At 40.4% G+C, this 18,554-nt stretch overlaps 1 protein-coding gene and 1 non-coding gene across 2 annotated transcripts; both read left to right on the top strand.

The window, feature by feature from the left end:
• Window positions 1-474: 474 nt before the first annotated feature.
• Window positions 475-581, top strand: LOC133820242 (small nucleolar RNA R71). The gene has a single exon (XR_009886667.1). It is a non-coding gene; the product is annotated as a small nucleolar RNA R71 (small nucleolar RNA).
• Window positions 582-3,115: 2,534 nt separating this feature from the next.
• Window positions 3,116-7,158, top strand: LOC133815329 (uncharacterized). The gene is made up of 5 exons (XM_062248184.1): window positions 3,116-3,331; window positions 3,394-4,967; window positions 5,064-5,454; window positions 5,584-6,215; window positions 6,372-7,158. The coding sequence occupies exons 1-5, from the start codon at window positions 3,116-3,118 to the stop codon at window positions 7,156-7,158; spliced, it is 3,600 nt and encodes a 1,199-aa protein (XP_062104168.1).
• The last annotated feature ends 11,396 nt before the right edge of the window (window positions 7,159-18,554 follow it).

The following is an 18,554-nucleotide window of genomic DNA, read 5'->3' as shown; positions in this document are numbered from 1 at the left end:
TTCTCCAACCAAGGTTGTACGTATGGGAGAATGGATTGTTATATGCCCCTAAGGCATTGCATTGCTCCTCATAAACCCCCCCTCATTTCATTCAAAGCTAAGCATTCCTTAGCTAAAGTCTCCGCCCCTCCACAAACAAAGCAAGGTTCTCGCGGTTCCGCTTGAGTGATCATGTGCGGTTTTTGGCCATTTTTCATCATTAAGACCTCAAACTACTTTTTCAAAGCCTCGAGTTGGGCCTTAACACTATCCTCTTCTCGAAGTTGATAGATCCAAGATGGTTTGTGTCGGTTGGTGTTATCAGTAGCACTTGGACCAGTCCAGGTGTGAGACTTTTTTGTGGTTTCTTTGAGATATTTAAGAGCATCGTCTGGCTCTTTTTCAAGGAATTCACCATTGCATAGCATTTCTACAAACTGGCGCTCATGACTCGTGAGGCCTTCATAGAAGCAATTGACCAAACACCAATTCTCCTAGCCATGGTGCGATAACTGATTTAACAGATCTTTGAATCTTTCCCATACTTGATAGAACGTTTCATTGTCCTTTTGGGAAAATGTGGAAATCTGTCGTTTTAGATTGTTGGTCTTATGGTTGGGGAAGTGTTTCAGAAAGAAGGATTTGGTCATCTCCTCCCATGTTCCAATAGACCTAGGTCTCAAAGAGTATAACCAGCTTTTGGCTTTGTCCTTCAAGGAAAAAGGGAAGAACTTCAGTCGCACAGCATCGACATTTTTGGCTCGGTTATAGAACGTGGCTACTACCTCCTCGAATTCTCTGATATGCACGTATGGGCTTTCGTTTTCCATTCCATGAAATGTGGGCAAGAGTTGAATCATGCCAGGTTTAAAGTCTAATGCGAGCATATTAGGAGGGAAGATAATGCATGAAGGCATGGAAGTGCGAGTAGGATAGAGGTAGTCATTGAGAGTTCTTGGTTGGATTTCATCATTGCGAGCCATTGCGAATGGGTTATTGTCAGTGAAAGTTTGTGGAGAAGCAGGATTGGTGGAAGGAGTTTCGGTAGGAGTGGCAAATGAATTGGAAGAAGTGTCACTGGAAGTTTCGTGATGATTCATCCACTCTCGGAAATCAGAATTAGATTTATTTTATGTCTTTATTTTTTATTTATTTTTTGCTAAACTTGTTCCCAGGTAGATTTGAAGGTTTTTGGGTGATCTTCAACGCCTTACTAGAACTCCCCAAGGTTACTGAGTAAGTATGGTGGATCACAAGTCAACCTTTTCGACCAAACAACCTTTAAGTAGAGTGAAATTGCTTATTTTGACAGAACAAGCTTGGTTTTCTTATAGTAATAAGTTCAACAATGTAATAGTGCAAAGGTAGATGCTCGAAATGTTCCCAGGCCGATTGGGAAGGTTGCCAAGGTACCGCTTTAGACCCACACATGCCTAGACAGAACTCCCCAAGGTTCCCAGGTAAGTGTGGAGGGTAACGCTATCACAAACCTTATTTAACAACCAATCTTTCTAGACAGAACAATATCAGTTTCTACCATTTGTAATATTACGCAATTGTTCCCAATACTAAGCATTTTATGATTGAAATTTTATGAACAATTTTATGTTGTTTTTTTTTTTTTGGAAACCTAAATTCTATGGAAAACTAAGGCAAAGAAAAAGGAAAAGCCTAAACTCAGCAACAAAATAAACAACACAAAAATAAAATAAAGAAAAGAGAATTAAAGTGAAGATAGAAGAGCAAGCTTAATCTTTTTTTTTTCAAATATGTATTAAACTAAAAAAAATAGAATAGAAATTAAGAAAGAAAATGGAGTAAGAATTAGCTAAAAAGAAAAATAAATAATTATATAAATATATATGGTTTTTTTTTAAACTAAAAGAAAGGAAAATGGAAAAAAGAAATAAAATAGAAATAAGAATAAATATATATATTTTTTAGTTTTTTTTCTTTTTATTTTAGTTATAATAATAATCTAATTAACTAAAAATTAGTAAATAAAAAAAACTATACTAACACAATATTTATTCCAACAAAAACACAAATAAAGTTACTACTATTTTTGTAAAAATTTCACTAAACCTTTGAAAACTACCTCCCCGGCAACGGCGCTAAAAATTGTTTAACGCTCAAAATGTGACTACCACTAAGAGGTAGTTGTAGAAAGATCGGGCGATCGATCTACAGGGAGGTAACCTAAAATCAAAAGAGTAGTAGAAAATAACACAAAAAGTTAGTAACAAGAAATTGATAAAATTGTAAATGAAAAGTGGTTTGAGATTTTGGTATTGTCTTTTTGATAAAGTGATAAAATGAGATAAGTGAGATAAAGGTAAGATGTAATCAAGAGTTTGAGAAATATAAAGGTTTCAAGAATCATCCATATGCTTGTTTAGTTACTTGGTTACTTGACTTACAAAAATATACAAGTAAATAGTTTACATCCCAACATTTACTTGGAAAATCTAACATTAAAGTCCATATTCTTTTCTAACAAAAGTCCATTTGAGTTATAAAGTTCTTTACTTTAAAAGCACAATGTTAATAGTCTCGGATTGTTCTCTTCCATGGCGAAGAAGAAGAAGCCGATTCGTAGGCCAGAAATTCATATCAAAGATCAGGTTGAGCTGGTGTCGCCTGGTGTACAGATGCAGGATGTTCCAGGCACTGAGGGAGTGGGAACTGAAGGGCTAGAAAAGGAAGTTCCGATGGCGATGGGTATGTGTGGGTCTGGAGACTTGAAGTTCGCTGAATCTGATCGTCTGAATTTGAATACCCAGGGTTCTGAGGTTAAGGTAGATGGATTGGGCATGGATCCGATTGGTTCGTCTTGGGCGGATAAGGTCGATGAAGGGGACAAGGTAGCTGAAGGGGATTTTCAAGCAGCAGCCCAACATCAATGGCAACAATTCATGGCGAGTAAGCTTTCATTTTCTGACCAGAAACTAGAATTTACAGAACCATTGTTTAGAAATGGGCAGAAGTATGCTAAGGTGGATATTGAAGAGGTTAAAGTTCAATCTGTGAATTGGAGTTCGGCAGTAATATGCATGGTGCTAACCCTCCAATGCCTGTGTTTGAACGGTTCATTAAAAGAGTTTGGGGCCATCTAGGGATTGCTCAAATTGCTAGAATGACGATGGGGCTAATTATGGTCAAATTTAATGATGAAGCAACAAGAGATCATGTATTAGAGAATGGTGTGCTTCAATTCGACAGGAAACCTGTTATCATTAGGCCATGGACAGTGGATCTCAGTGCAATCCGGCTCATTCGTTCAGTTCCATTATGGATTCATCTACATGACCTTGGACTCCAGTATTGGGGCAGCAAGTGTATTAGTGCACTGGTAAGTACCTTGGCAAACCACTTCTAGTAGATAAATTTACTAGGGAGCGATCACGTATTCAGTTTGCTAGGGTTCTTGTGGAGATGGAGATAACAGATAATCCTCCTAGAAGTATTCAGTTTATCAATGAGTATGGTCAGATTATGGAACAGGGAATAGAATATGAATGGTTGCCTACTAAATGTAAGAGTTGTTCTGGTTTTGGGCATTCTATGGTGGACTGTCGTAAGGAGCATAAAACTCATTGGGTGAAAAAAGAAGATGTAGCTAAACCTGAAGTAACAGATGAGAAGACCAAAATTTCTGAGGGGCCTAGTAATGAAAAACCTGAAGGTTTATCTGGAGCTGCTGATGTAGAGGATAACTCGGTTCAGCAGTCTAAGGAGGTTCATGTTTTGAGGTTAGATAAGTTTGTTCAGTTGATGGAACCAAGCAAGGGTGAGCAATGGATAACCCCAAAACGTGTGGCTACACAAGCAAGGCAAGGTCTAATAATAGGTGGTAGTACTCTACCGGTTGTTCAGGTTCAAAAACAGATTAATCAGTTTGTTGTTCTTCAGGAGCAGAAGAAGGGGGCAAAGAAGGTAATGTTGGAGTTAGTTTTTCCAATGGATAATTGTAATCTTTTGAGCTGGAACTTAAGAGGACTGAATAAAACTAATAAACATATTGTAGTCTTAGATAGTTTTAGTAGGAATAAGATTGGTGTTGGTGGATTGTTAGAAACCAAAATGAGAGGAAATAAAATTGTTGAGTTTATGGAGAATAAACTTCCTAATTGGGAGTTTTACTCCAGTCCGACTATTGAGAGTAGGCTCTTAATAATATGGAGGAAAGTCTTTGTGAGATTAACTATTTTGGAGGAATCACCACAGTTTGTTCACTGTATGGTCAATTTGGCTGGCCAGAGGGGTACTTTTTATGTAATATTTGTTTACAGGTACAATTTATTGGAGAGTAGGAGAAGTTTATGGCAAGGGCTTAACAAAATTTCTCTTTCGGTGAGAGCTTGGATTGTGCTGGGGGACTTCAATGCCCCTTTCTCTGGTTTAGATAGATCAGGTGGCAAACCAGTTTCTGGTCTAGAGTTGGCTGATCCTTTGAGTTGGCTAGCTGATACCAAAGTAGAGGCCCTTAAAAGCATAAGTTCTTATTTTACTTGGACAAACAACCAAGAAGGTTCAGCTAGGATTTACTCTAAGATTGATCATGTATTCATGAATGAGGAATGGCTTGATCTCTTTCCTCATTCTTTGGCTGTTTTCAGTTGGGAGGTAGTCTCGGATCACTGCTCCTGTGTTGTCACTAATATACAAATGGAGAAATTGGGAGTAAAGTTTTTAAGATTTTATAATTTTCGGACTGGCCACTCATATTTTAAGGAAGTTGTTATGAACAGCTGGAGGGCCCCTTTAAAGGCTACTGGTCTGAGAGCTATTTACTTAAAGCTTATGAGGTTGAAGCACAGACTTAAGAAATTCAACAGAGATACTATTGGAGATATAGGTCTGAACTACCATTTGGCTAAGGAGGCATATCAGGAAGCTCAACTTAAAGCTCAATATTATCCCCATGATCACAGATTGCAAGAGGTTGTTAAGGAGAAAGCTGCTGAGTTCACTTTACAAGAGCACATGTACCATAACTTTCTTGTTCAGCATAGTAAGATTACGTGGATTAGGAAGGGGGATATGAACACCTCTCATTTCCATGCTTTTTTGAAAAAATGAAGAGCAGATAACAGAATTTCCACTTATATTACTGAACAAGGAACTCTGATTGATGCTTTTAGGGAGGTAGTAACTCACTTTGTTGACCATTTTAAGAGCTATTTAGGCAGCCCAAGTTCAGCCACTGGTAGAATAGACCTGCATTGTATGGAAATGGAGTCCAAGCTCTCCGTAGAACAACGACTCCTTCTCTTAAAACCCTTTTCCAGCAAGGAAATCAAAGATGCATTTTTTGGTATCCCTAGCACTAAGTCCCCAGGACCTGATGGTTTCGGGTCTGGCTTTTTCAAAGAGCTTTGGCAGGAGATTGGGAAAGATGTTTGTTCAGCAATAGTTCAAGGTTTTGCAATAGGTCAGTTTCCATCCAAGCTTCATGAGACCACTCTTTCCTTGGTACCTAAAGTCCCTAATCCAGCTCGGGTTGTTGACTATAGACCTATTGCTTGCTTCTCCACGTTGTATAAATGTATGGCAAAATTGTTATGTTCTCGTATGGCTTTAGTTCTTCTTGTCCTTATTTAGTCTAACCAAGGAGCGTTTGTTAGGGGTAGGTCGATTGCTCATAACATAATGATATTTCAGGACCTCATCAAGAATTATGATAGGGCAGTTACTTCTCCTAGATGTGCTATTAAAATAGATCTTAGCAAAGCTTACGACATAGTTGACTGGCAGTTTCTTGAAGGTCTTTTGAGGGCTTTTTGCTTCCCTATGAAATTTGTTTGTTGGATAATGACATGTGTGAGGAACACCTCTTACTCTTTACTTCTAAATGGTAGAGTACAAGGTAGCTTTAAGGGTAAAAAAGGGCTGCGTCAAGGTGATCCTATGTCTCCCCTTCTTTTTGTGCTCATCATGGAATATTTGACCAGAAGTCTTCAACTGGCTGCTCGAGCTTCCACATTTAGATATCACCCTATGTGTAATAGCCTTAAGCTTCTTAATTTGTGTTTTGCTGATGACTTAATTCTGTTTTGTAAGGGATCCCTCTCGGCAGTGAGAATTTTTAAGGAGGCTCTAGGGAAGTTCAGTGAGGCTACTGGTTTATCTATTAATACTAATAAGTCTCACATTTACTTTGGTGGAGTTAATATAGCTGAGAGAATGGATATTGTACAGGAAATTCAGTTGCCTGAGGGGTCCTTTCCTCTTAGGTATCTTGGGGTCCCTATGAGACCAACTAAGTGGAAACATAAGGATTGTGAGATTATTGTTTATAAAATCAGGTTGAAATTGTTATCTTGGTCTAGTAGGCATTTTTCCTATGTAGGCTGAATGCTTCTTATACACACTGTTCTGTTTGGCCTTAGAAATTATTGGATGAGTGTGTTTATTTTGCCTCAGAGTATTGTCAAGGAGGTTGAGAAATTCTGCAGAATGTTTCTGTGGGGAGCTTCAGGAAATCGCAGCAAACTTCATCTGGCTTCTTGGCATCAGGTGTGCCTCCCTAAAGCTTATGGAGGGCTCGGGTTCAGGGATGGGGCTAATTGGAATAGAGCTGTTTTAGCTAAGTACACATGGGCTGTTTCGGAAAAACAGGACCTCCTCTGGGTCAAATGGATCAAGGAAATTTATTTGAAGGGAAATAATTTTTGGAATTATGCTCTGAAACCAGACAGTAGCTGGTATTGGAGGAAATTATGTCACTTAAGGAGTAAATTCAGCAAGAGAGAGGTCCTTGCTGCTGGGTATTCAGGGAAGTTTAAGCCATCAAAATTATATAATAGTACTCTCAATCAGCAGCTCGTGGAGTACAAGCAGGCGGTCTGGTGTAAGACGATTCTCCCTAAGCACAGGTTTCTTCTTTGGCAGGTGGTCAATGCTCACCTCCTCATTAGAGACAACTTATCTAGATTCAATTTACAGTTGAACAGCTTCTCTTGTCCAGTGTGTGAAGATCATCTTGAAAGTCACACTCATCTCTTTTTTGAGTGCTGTCTTTCTAAGATGACAATTAACTTCATTTTTGCATGGCTTGGGTTTCAAGCGTGGTCTAGTAACTATAATGAATGGATGGTTTGGCTCAACAGTGGGCGGAGTGGTATCATGGAGTCTATTCTGAACATGGTGTTAGCAGCAGTGATCTATAGTCTCTAGCATAACAGAAACAGATGTATTTTTTATGGCTATTCTTTGACAACTAGTTGTTTAGCAAAGGGAGTTATAGACTTAGTCAAGTATAGATTATACATTGTTAATACTAGGAAGATTTCTACTCAACAACAACTCTTTATAAGGAAACTTCAATGTAACTAATTTGTGATTGGGGCTGTTTGTTAGTTGTTTTTTCAGATTTTTGGTCTGTTGGGCAATTGGCCCTTGGTTGTAAAGGACAGTTTGTTCAATGAAGTATCTTTCTTCTTGATCAAAAAAAAAAAAAGCACAATGTTAATCTTATGAAAAATCTAACAATGACAAAATATCCAAGGGAAATAATGAAATAGAAGATTAGACATAAAATTATGTATCAATATTACTTTTACTAATTAGAAGCACATAGAAAGAGCATGACTAATCCTATGTACTATTAGCATAAGTAAATAAAGATAACATAATAGAGATGAAGATGAAAGAACATAAATAACTCAAATATATTACATTAAGAACATAGTAAATCAAAGTAGCAAAATAACATCACTAGCATATGGAATCATTCCTAACCTTCCTAGGAAGATTAGGCCATTATGCTCATATTCCTCACAAAATTCTAAGAAGAAAATATGAGAAGAAAGTGAGTAGAAATTTTGCTATAGTTTCTTTACTCTCAAAATTACATAGAAATTGTGAAAGAAGAGTCCCTATTTATAGAGGGAGAAAAGGACTAAAAAGAAATTAAACAACAATTTGGGGTTTACAAAATAAATCTGAAATATTAATAATAAAATATGATTTTGAAAAATCAAATCTTATTATAAATATTAACCTAGTTATTTTGGTATATGGTCAATATGCCATTTTTCTAAAGTACCTAAAAAAGATGAGCTTTAAAGCTCAAAATGGAAATTTTGCAAGGCCCAATACCCACAAAATATGGGTTGAAGGTGGCTGGTGGAAGATGTGGGTTTTGACCCATTCCCAGCCAATGGGAAACTGCCACGTGGGCAGCTGGCTGAAGGGAAGAGAAGGGCCGAAGCTGCTAGAGTGTTGGGCCTGCTAGGAAGGAAGCTGGGCTTGAGAGGTTTGTTTGTGCCGTGGGAGAGTTGAAGGGAAAGAAGGAGGCTTCGGACTGGGCTTCGGTGGGCACGCTGGGGCTTCGGCTGAAGGGAGTTGGGGAATTGGAGTGTTGGGTCGACGGAGCTGGGATGTTTGAAGCATGCAGACAGGTGGCAGCCTTGGGTTGGCTGGCAGGAGGATGCGTGGCGGGTTGTGACAGTGACACCTAGCAGCTGGGCAAGGAGAAAAGAGTTGTTGCTTCTGGGCTTGGGCCAAATAGTGGGCTTCTTCACTTCAAAAATGCCACATTTCCTTTTGTTTTTCAAATTTAACTCTTTCTTTATTCTTTCTTTTTCTTTATGCCAAAATATCAATTAATTCCTACAAAATAACAAAAATTAAATCATGATCAAATATTTTCATCCATAAAATATATCATATTAATTAAATAAAAATAATAATCAAAACTTAATTTATTTTGACATTAAAGATCAATAAAGTTGCACTTTTCACCTCTAATCAGCCGACGCGAAACGTATTGCACCGGTAAAGGTATTTTTTAGCGACGCAAAACTACGCTAGGAAAAATACGGATGCGCCGATGAAAAAATTTACCACTGAATTGTGAAAAACACTTTTAGTGGCCCAAAATTGCGCTGGAAAAAGTTGTTGCTTTTAGTGGCGCAACATTGCGCCGGAAAAGGTGGATATATTTAGCGACGCTTTTTTGCACCGGTAATAGTAGGTTTTTTAGTGGCACGTTTTTACGCCGGTAAAGGTAGAGACTTTTGCCGACGAAATTTTGCACCAGTAAGAGTATTTTTTTTAAATAATATTACTAATTTTATTTTCAATATATTAATATTAATTAATAAATTTTAATATATTAATAATTATTTAAGTTTTTAGTAATATTATTTAATTAGAAATAAAATAAAAATTATGAATTTATAAATAAATAAAAAATATTTTATAACTATTAATGTTAATTATCTGTATTAAACATGAAAATATAATAATTACTAAATAAAAGAAACTTTGTCTCTAATTAATTAAACTTTAAATAAACAAAAAAGTTCTCCAAATGTGTATTGTCCTCCTCATCATCCCCGCCCCATGAGCATCATCGTCACCTGGACCATCATCCTTGTCTGGATCCTCTTCTAGTAAGTCGACAGTAAAATCAGGAGCCAATACACCAACATGCTTCTACAAAGCACTAAGCAGTACATCTTGACATCGTTGACGACTCTCAAGTTTAGTCGTATACTTCTTTAGGTTCTGATTTTCCTACATAATATCCTGAGTTTGTTGCAAAATGGTGTCCACTTCAGGTGGCAATTGCCCAGACATTTGAGAAGTTGATGAAAATGTTGCCCTCTTTGCGCCAATTTCCCTCAACCTAGGCAACCCCCCAAACCCTTTCTTATAACGCGAGCGGGGCCTAAGGACATCCGTAACAATGTCCATATCAGGCGGAAACTGACCGTCGATATTATCGCCGATACAAGAAGCAGCAGATGATACAGGGGTCGTACTCTGTGATACTCGATGCTCGGTCATCTCAGTCTGCACAATAAAACCAAACATATCACATTCCAATATAACATTATTTGAAAACCTAACTTAGAAATTTTTAATGTAACTACATATAAAGTATAACTTTATTATCGATATGTCAACGTTCTATCATTAATGACTGCAGACCAGTGATTGGAAAAGAATGTAATTAATTTTGTTCTTGTATCAAGGAGCAAATAAGCTAAAATTAATTAGGTCATGAAAATCCATATCTAAATCACGATAATGGAGATATTGTTGATATATATAGTAAGAGCAGTTAATTCCATTAATGGGGAATTTACATCTCTAAACATATCCATCAACAATATTTGCATGTTTGTGATTTAGATATAGATTTTCATGAACAAAGTAACTTAGCCCATAAGCTCCCTGATACGGGGACAACATTAGTGACCTTTTTTTTTATTTTTTATCTTAGTCCATAATCATTAATCATAAAAATATTGGCACATAGATTATAAAAGATTTAATTGTTATAAATTTAATTAATAATTAATAAGTAATTACTAATTGACACTAACAAATTAATAATTAATATTTATTAATTATTTACTAAACTTTTTTAAAGTTAAATAATCATAAATTAGTTAAGGTTAGGCAGCTTACATGTTTTGTCGCCACTTCATCGCTAATCCACTTATCCTTCTTCTTGTGGAGCTTCTCTTATAACGCTCTACTTCCTTAGAGTCATTACTAAGTGAGTTTAAAACGTGCAATTAACTCGCTAATCGAGGTTTTAAGACAAAAGTGTAATTAAACCATAAACAGAGTCATATACTTCAAAAATAGTTCCATTCATTGAAAATTATAAAACGTTTAACATTTGGGATCCCAAAATACTATTTAGAAATATTTACAACTCAAAAGTATAACCAGAGTCGGCTAAACGAAAAAATCTAGGTTTAGTACAATCATCTCCCAAAATACCCCTGGCCGTGGCAGCTAGGCAGGCCAAACATGTACGAGCCACTTTACGCTCTCCGTACTCATGGTTGGTCGACCTTCACCTTGCCCTTACCTGCACCACAGAGCACCTGTGAGCCGAAGCCCAGCAAGAAAACTCTCATAAGAAGAAACATAAGCACATTTCACATTCAACATATAATCAAGCCATCATCAGGCTAAACACGTACGGCCAAGCCGTCCCACCCGCTTCACCAGGCCCTGGGTTCACGGTCCACACTGTGAGGATATCCCAGGTATCCTTTAGGGTCTCGCCCTGGCAACTCGCACTTCGCGTGCTAAACGCTGCCCCTGGCCCCTTGCCGTTCTCGGCCTTCGCCGTTCTTGGCCCTCCCCATTCCCGGCTCTTGCCGTTCATTCACATATATGCACAAATAGCATAATTAAGCAGATACTTAAACACGTATAAACTCAATCAAAGGGGCTACGCCCTGCAACACAATCATATAGGGCCGAGCCCTGCAACACAATCATATGGGGTCGTGCCCTGCAACACAAGCTCTACGGGAACAGCAGTTTTATTACCTGTGTCCCGAGCTTTCCAAGCACCGATGTCCCGAGCACAGTCCCCTAGTCCGAGCCTCACCGAAACCCTAGTCACAACGCACCAGCAATATCCATCCATCAAGTTCTAATCCATTAAATAACTTTGGGTCATAATTCTAGTCTCCGGGACTTTGAATTCTATTAATCCGGGTGATTAAATCCATCCTGAGCCTTAACTATTGGATTCCCGAGCCTAAAACCTCTTTAAAGCCTAAAAATGCACTAAGCGTCGCGGCCCTGAGAACTCATGCCGCAGCCCCCAGCTCAACCCGAGGCCCAGCCTCAATTCTACCTACACGCGTTGCGGCCCTGCCTATAGGGCGCCGTGACGCGCCTCCACTTTCAGGCGCCCTAATGTTCTAAAGGGCCGCGGCTCAGCAAGAACAATGCTGCGGCCTGACCCCTCGAATCCAAAAAAACCCACCATTTTCTCTACCAAAACCAAGCCAATTACCCCTAAAATCATTCTAACAACTTAATTTAATCATCTCAGAAGCTCCACTATGATTCCAGTAGCAAAACCTAACAAACTCTAGCTTCAAAACTCATTAAACCCAACATTCAATCTTCAACTTCAACACCTCAAAAGAACTAAGAAAACCAGTCAATAACCACTGAATTAACTAGCTAAAATCACAGTTGATACTTACCTTAGCCTCTTTTTGAATCCTCAAAGTGATGCTGAGTTAATCCCCAAGTCAAGAGCTCAAATCCTTGCTTAATTTCCAGCTTTTCCCTTAGTTTGGCTTAGAGAGAATAATGAGAGAGAGAGAAGGAGGTTTGGATCAGTTTCTCCAAGTTTCTGAGTATTTCTTTGGTTTTGTTTTATTTACTTAGTCTCTAAGGTCACCTCAAGGCTCGGGGTAACAAAAATGTTGCCGAGGGAAAAATGGTAGATTTCCCCAATATTCCCTCCTAAACATTCTATCTTCAAATATATCTCCAAATATTTATTTCCATAACCCGATAACCCCATAAAACGTCTAATACCCGAAATACCCCTCGACTCGCCCCAAGTCGAATTTTCGACCCCGTTGTGACTTTCTAGCTAACAGCTTCCTAGGACTATCTCAGATCGTGCAACACAGATATATCACAAGTATATCACAATTATTACAATTATCACGTTTATGCCCTCAACGGGCTAAAATTACAAACATGCCCCTAACAACCAAACGGGGCCAACATGCTTATTTAATTCACCTAAACATGCAGCTCTAATCACATATTCATACAAATTCACATATTATAATATTAAATCACTTATTGCCCTCTAGGCACACTAATCGAGGCCCTAAGCCTAATTAGAAAATTTGGGACGCTACAACTATCCCCTCCTTACAGAAATTTCGTCCTCGAAATTACCTGAACAACTCGGGATACCCCTCTCGTATCTCTGATTCAAGTTCCCATGTCGCTTCCTCAACTTTGTTGTTCCTCCACAACACTTTCACCAAGGCAATGGTCTTGCTTCGCAAGACTTTATCTTTCCAGTCAAGAATCTGAACCGACTTTTCCTCATAAGATAAATCCTGGTCCAGCTCCAAATTCTCATAACTCAGTACATGCGTCGAATCAGATACATACTTCCAGAGCATGGATACGTGAAAAACATTATGAACTCCTGATAAGGCTGGAGGCATCGCCAATCAGTAAGCTACCTCTCCAACCCGTTCCAGAATCTCGAAGGGGCCAACAAACCTAGGGCTCAGCTTGCCCCGAACACCAAACCGTTTCACTCCATTCAAAGGTGAAACCCTAAGAAACACATGGTCACCGACCTGAAACTCCACGCCCCTGCATCTCAAGTCCGAGTAACTCTTCTGGTGACTCTAGGAGGCGAGCATTCAAGCTCTAATCTTGTCAATCGTCTCATTGGTACTCTGAACCATCTTAGGACCCAAATATCTCCTCTCACCCATCTCATCCCAATGGATAGGTGACCTGCACTTCCTCCCATAAAGCATCTCATACGGAGCCACTCTGATAGTTGCCTGATAACTGTTATTGTAAGAGAACTCAATCAAAGGAAGATACTTACTCCAAGATCCTCCAAAATCTAGCACACAAGCTCGTAGCATGTCCTCCAGTATCTGGATTGTCCTCTCAGACTGTCCATCTGTCTGAGGATGATAAGCGGTACTAAACCGTAATTGCGTGCCCATAGCCTTCTGCAGACTCTCCCAAAACTTGGAGGTGAAGGTGGGGTCCTTGTCGGATACTATCGACCTCGGAGCCCCATGAAGTCGAACAATTTCCTTCACATATAACTCAGCATACTGCTCCACAGTATAAGTCGTCCTGACAGGTAAAAAGTGGGCGGACTTGGTATACCTATCCACAATCACCCACACCGAGTCATGCTATCCCACGGTCTTTGGAAAACCAACTACGAAATCCATGGTGATATCTTCCCAATTCCACTCTGGAATCCCTAGAGGCTGCAACAACCCTGCTGGCCTCTGATGTTCAGCCTTAACCTGCTGACAAATTAAGCACTTGGCCACATAATCCACCACATCCCTCTTCATGCCCTACTACCAATACATTGCTCTCAAATCTTGGTACATCTTCTTCGTACCTGGATGTAAGGAATAAGGAGTGGTATGTGATTCATCTAAGATCTCCCACTGGATATCAGAATCCATCGGAACACAGATTCGACCCTTGTACTTCAGTAACCCCATCTCCGAGATAGAGAAGTCCTTAGCCGCTTCGACTAAGACGTTCTCCCTGTGACCTCTCAATTGGGAATCCTTTCCCCACGCCTCCTTGATCCTATCAAGGAGCCTAGACTGGAGAGTGATGTTGGCTAACCGGCCAACCACCAACTCTATACCTACTCTAGTAATCTCTTAAGCTAGCTTAACAGATATCTGTCTCGAACTGAACAACTGTCCTGGGCCTTTCCGACTCAATGCATCAGCCACTACATTAGCCTACCCAGGATGGTATAGGATATCACAATCGTAATCCTTAACCAATTCCAGCAACCGTCTCTAGCACATATTCAGATCCTTCTGAGTAAAGAAGTACTTCAAACTCTTATGGTCGGTGTATATCTCGCACTTCTCACCATATAGATTATGTCTCCAAATCTTAAGTGCAAATACAACCGCTGCCAACTCCAAATCATGCGTAGGATATCTCTTGTAACGACCCCAAATTCACTATTAAGGCTTAAGGGCCTGGAGTAGCGTGCCTGGAAGGCATAATGAGATTTGGTGTGTGTCTTTAATGAGTTTTATGCATGAATATGATTTAATGCACGTTATATGACTATTTGATTATTTGAGATGCATGACTATGTGAATTAGTATGCATGTAGACCTGATTGTCTTAAAAAGAGCATAATTGTAATCTGGCCATTTTAGGGCATAACTGTGATAATTGTATTATGTGATTTGTGCCATGTGAGTGTGGTGTTTTTATTAGGATGCACGCATCGAGACGGTCCGAGTGAGCCAATTAGTCTAAAAGTCACAACGGGATTTTATACCTGGCTCGGGAGGAGCCTAGGGGTACTTTAGGAATTTCGTAAGTTGAAGTGAGAACTAATGGTTATAGTATTGGCGATTGAGTAACCTGGGTAACCATTTGTAACTGCTGTGAGTAACAAGTTTTAGATAGAAAATGGTAGAAATGAAATAGAAGTGAAAGGACTTAAGTGCCCTTGAAGGTTTAGTTAGGAAGGGTTATTAGGAAGGGGTAAATTGGTCATTTGGCAAGGCAATTAGACAATTTTCAGCTGGGTTTATGGGGTACACGGTTTGGGCATTGGGTCATTTGGTGTTTTGATAAAATTGGAAGAGAAGAAAAAAAAAAGAAGAAGAAAGAAAGGCTAGGGCAAGAAGAAGAAAGGAGAAGAGGTGTAGAAGGGGCTGAAGTGGGAGCTTAGGAGGAGATCAAGGAAGCTTTTAGGGTGGATTCTCCACTTGAGGTAAGGATCTTATGCATATTTAAGTTTGATTTCTGTTTTGACTTGTGAATCTAAAGCTTGAGTTAGTTTTTTTTTTTTGAGTTTTGGTTTGAGTTGCTGAAATTAGAATCAAGGGGTGGATTTTTGGGTGTGATGGTGTTTTGCTCTTGATTCTAGTATCTATAGGTTGTTAGATGGTTCATATGAGGTTTTGATTTGATTTTGGGGTTTAGGTATTTGTTTGGGATGATTTGGAGAGGTTGAAGCTCGGGAAAAACGCATGGGAAAACCCAGAAAATCTGGGTTCGCGAAGGAGCGCCGTGGCCCTGTTCTTGGGCGCCGCAGCGTGAGGATGCTTCAGGATGAGGGCCAAGCCGCTGGGCACCGCGGCCCTTGAAGGGAGTGCCGCGGCCCTAGGCCATTTTGGCAGCCAAAAAGTTGGGTTTTTAGGGCTTTTGCCCGGGGACACGGGGGATGGTTCCGATGTTTTGTTTTACTGATTTAGAGGTCCCGGGAGTTCGGGATTGGTCCTGGGAAGTGGTCTTGGGCTTGGTTAGTATTAAAAGTGTTTTATGTGTGTTGTGACTAGGATTTCAGGGAGGCTCGTACTAGAGGACCGTGCTTGTGACCTTGGTGCATCGGAAAGCTCGAGATACAGGTAAGAAAACCGTAACACCCGAGAATAGGGCATGGGCCCACAGTGTGATTGCAGGGCATGGCCCTAGATTGTATTATGTGCAAATGTGTAATCTTAGATGAACTATTATATGTTTGAATGTTTATTTCAAAATGTATTATACATGCTATTATAATGAAATGAATGGCTAAGGCCGAGAGCGGCGAAGGCTGGGTACGGCCTTGGGGCCGGAAGTAACACTCAGCACATGGGATGCTTATAGCCAGGGTGGGACCCACGGGATACATGAGTTATCCTTACGGTGAGGACCGAGACCCCAGGCTTTGGTAAGGCCTCTGGGGCGGCACGGCCGTGCTTGTTTAAGACTGATGGCTTTCCTATTTATCAGTGTATTATGCTAACTATATTATTTGCATATGTTATGCACTATTTGGGTTTTCTTGCTGGGCTTCGGCTCACGGGTGCTCCGTGTTGTAGGTAAAAGCAAAGAGTCAGTCAACCGGCCATGAGTATGGAGAGCGTGGGGGCGGCGCGTACATGTTCGGCCTGCCCGATTGCTTTGGTTGGGGGCATTTTTTGTATATGGCTGTATTTACCATTCTTTTGATAGTAGATCAAGTGTAAATCTAATTTTGAGTTGTAAATATTTTGTAAACCTTATTTTGGGATCCCAGATGTTTTATACTTAACGTTTTCAATGAAGCTAAACATTTTAAAAGTGTACAGCCTTAAACTTTGATTTATTCACACTTTTTGTTTTAGAAACCACTTAGAGTCAGTCAAAAGCACGATTTCTGTCTTAAACTCACTAAGTAGCGGCTCTAAGGTAGTAGGGCGTTACAACTTGGTATTAGAGCGAGCCAAGGTTTATTGGTTCTGGAGATTGACCGAACATGTACGCACGCTGCCATCGAAAAGCTCGACTCAAGGTTGATTGGTATGGTCGATTGATATATTCATGAATATGTGTTTAATGCTTTGTGTACCTGTCTAGATTGTTATGAGCATGATGATTGAAATAACATATGCATGATGCCAGGGCAAGGCCCGTTGTATGCTGTATGATATTTGTATGACATTTTGGTCGATTGATCATGGTTGTTGTTGAGATTGAGAGGTGGAAATTGGACCTTGTTATCATGCCTGATGAGCGGTGTCACTGATTGCAGGAATTTAGTTGTAATGCCTCGCCAATCATCGAGACTCCGTGGCATTCAGGCCGAGGATGACAACCAGGGGTAGGACCCTCCACCTGCTCCTCAGAACTGGCAGCAGATTTTAGCCGAGATGGAGGCTAGGTTGAAGAAAACAGAGGAAGAGCTTAGTCAGTTGAGGCAACCAGCTCCTCCACCAGCCACTGGGATACCACTACAGCCGAGTGTAGCACCAGCTCCAGTTCAACCTGTGACTGAGAATAGGTTGGAACCTCTGTATGAAAGATTCAGAAAACAGCAACCTCCTACCTTTGAGGGCGGAGCAGACCCACTGCAGGTTGAGCAGTGGATGAGTACGATTTCTATAATCTTGGACTTCATGAGAGTTGAAGGAAAGGATAGGGTTGATTGTGCCAGTTTTATGCTTAAAAATGATGCAAGAATATGGTGGGATGTGGTAAGGCAGCGAAGGGATACTGCAGCTATGACTTGGGAAGAGTTCAAGAGCATTTTTAATGAGAAGTACTATAGCGTGGCAGTTCGAGCTGCGAAAGCTGATGAGTTTGTCAACCTGACGCAGAACAGGTTATCTGTCACCGAGTACACCCTGGTATTTGACAGATTGGTGAAGTTTGCGCCAGAGCTAGTGCCGACTGATGCAGCCAGAAGGGACAGGTTTATACGGGGATTAAATGTAATGATCGCCCGTGATGTGAGTATTACAATGGCTCCAGAGACTACCTATGCGCAAGTGGTAGACAAAGCCCTCACTGCTGAGAGGGCTGAGGATCAGATCTGGAAGGATAGCGCTGCTAGGCGTGATACCAGGAGGGTAGTGCCTTCTCCTTCTGGGCCTAGTCGGGGCAGCGGCCCCAGTGAGCAGAAGAGAAGAGTACCAGACTCATTTGCTCCTTATGGTTCTGACAGGAGGGTTCGCGGTTCTGTGGGTGGCCACCAAGGCGGAAATGACAGCTGGAGAAGCTTTCCGATGTGTCCTCGAAGCAGGCGACGGCATCAGGGCGAGTGCCGGACCAGGGCATGCTTTGTTTGTGGGAGTACCAGTCACTTGAAGAAAGATTGCCCGCAGGCTAAGAAGGAGGAGCCAAGGTAGGGAGACAGCCTCGCTCCTGCTAGGGTTTTCACTTTGACTTAGACTGAGGCAGAGGCCAGTCCCTCAGTGGTCACAGGTCAGATTTTTAGCGCTGGATCCTTGTTTACTGCATTGATTGATTCTGGTGCTACGCACTCATTTGTTTCTGCTAGGGTGATTGATCAACTTTGTAGACCTAGTATTTTGTATGCTAGGGGTTTTCAGACTATATTGCCTACAGGAGAACTGGTAGTCTCTAGGAGGTGGGTTAGAGCATTAATAGTAGTAGTAGATGGTAGAGAATTGTTTGTTGACCTGATTGAACTAGATATGGATGATTTTGATATAATACTAGGAATGGATTGGTTGACGCGGTATGGAGCAACAATTGATTGTAGGCGACGAATGGTGACCTTTGAACCGGAAGGTGAGGCACCCTTTGTGTTC

Source organism: Humulus lupulus, chromosome 2, assembly GCF_963169125.1.
Source record: "Humulus lupulus chromosome 2, drHumLupu1.1, whole genome shotgun sequence".
Lineage (NCBI taxonomy): Eukaryota > Viridiplantae > Streptophyta > Magnoliopsida > Rosales > Cannabaceae > Humulus > Humulus lupulus.
The sequence above is the reverse complement of the archived record's forward strand: the minus strand, read 5'-3'. Positions and strand labels throughout refer to the sequence as shown.

Excerpts from the sequence above, each read along its gene's own strand:
- LOC133815329 (XM_062248184.1), top strand. The coding sequence starts at position 3,116 with ATGACGATGGGGCTAATTATGGTCAAATTTAATGATGAAGCAACAAGA. Across the intron at positions 5,455-5,583 it reads ATGAGACCACTCTTTCCTTG|TCTAACCAAGGAGCGTTTGT; the intron begins GTACCTAAAGTC and ends GTCCTTATTTAG. Across the intron at positions 6,216-6,371 it reads GAGGGGTCCTTTCCTCTTAG|AAATTATTGGATGAGTGTGT; the intron begins GTATCTTGGGGT and ends GTTTGGCCTTAG.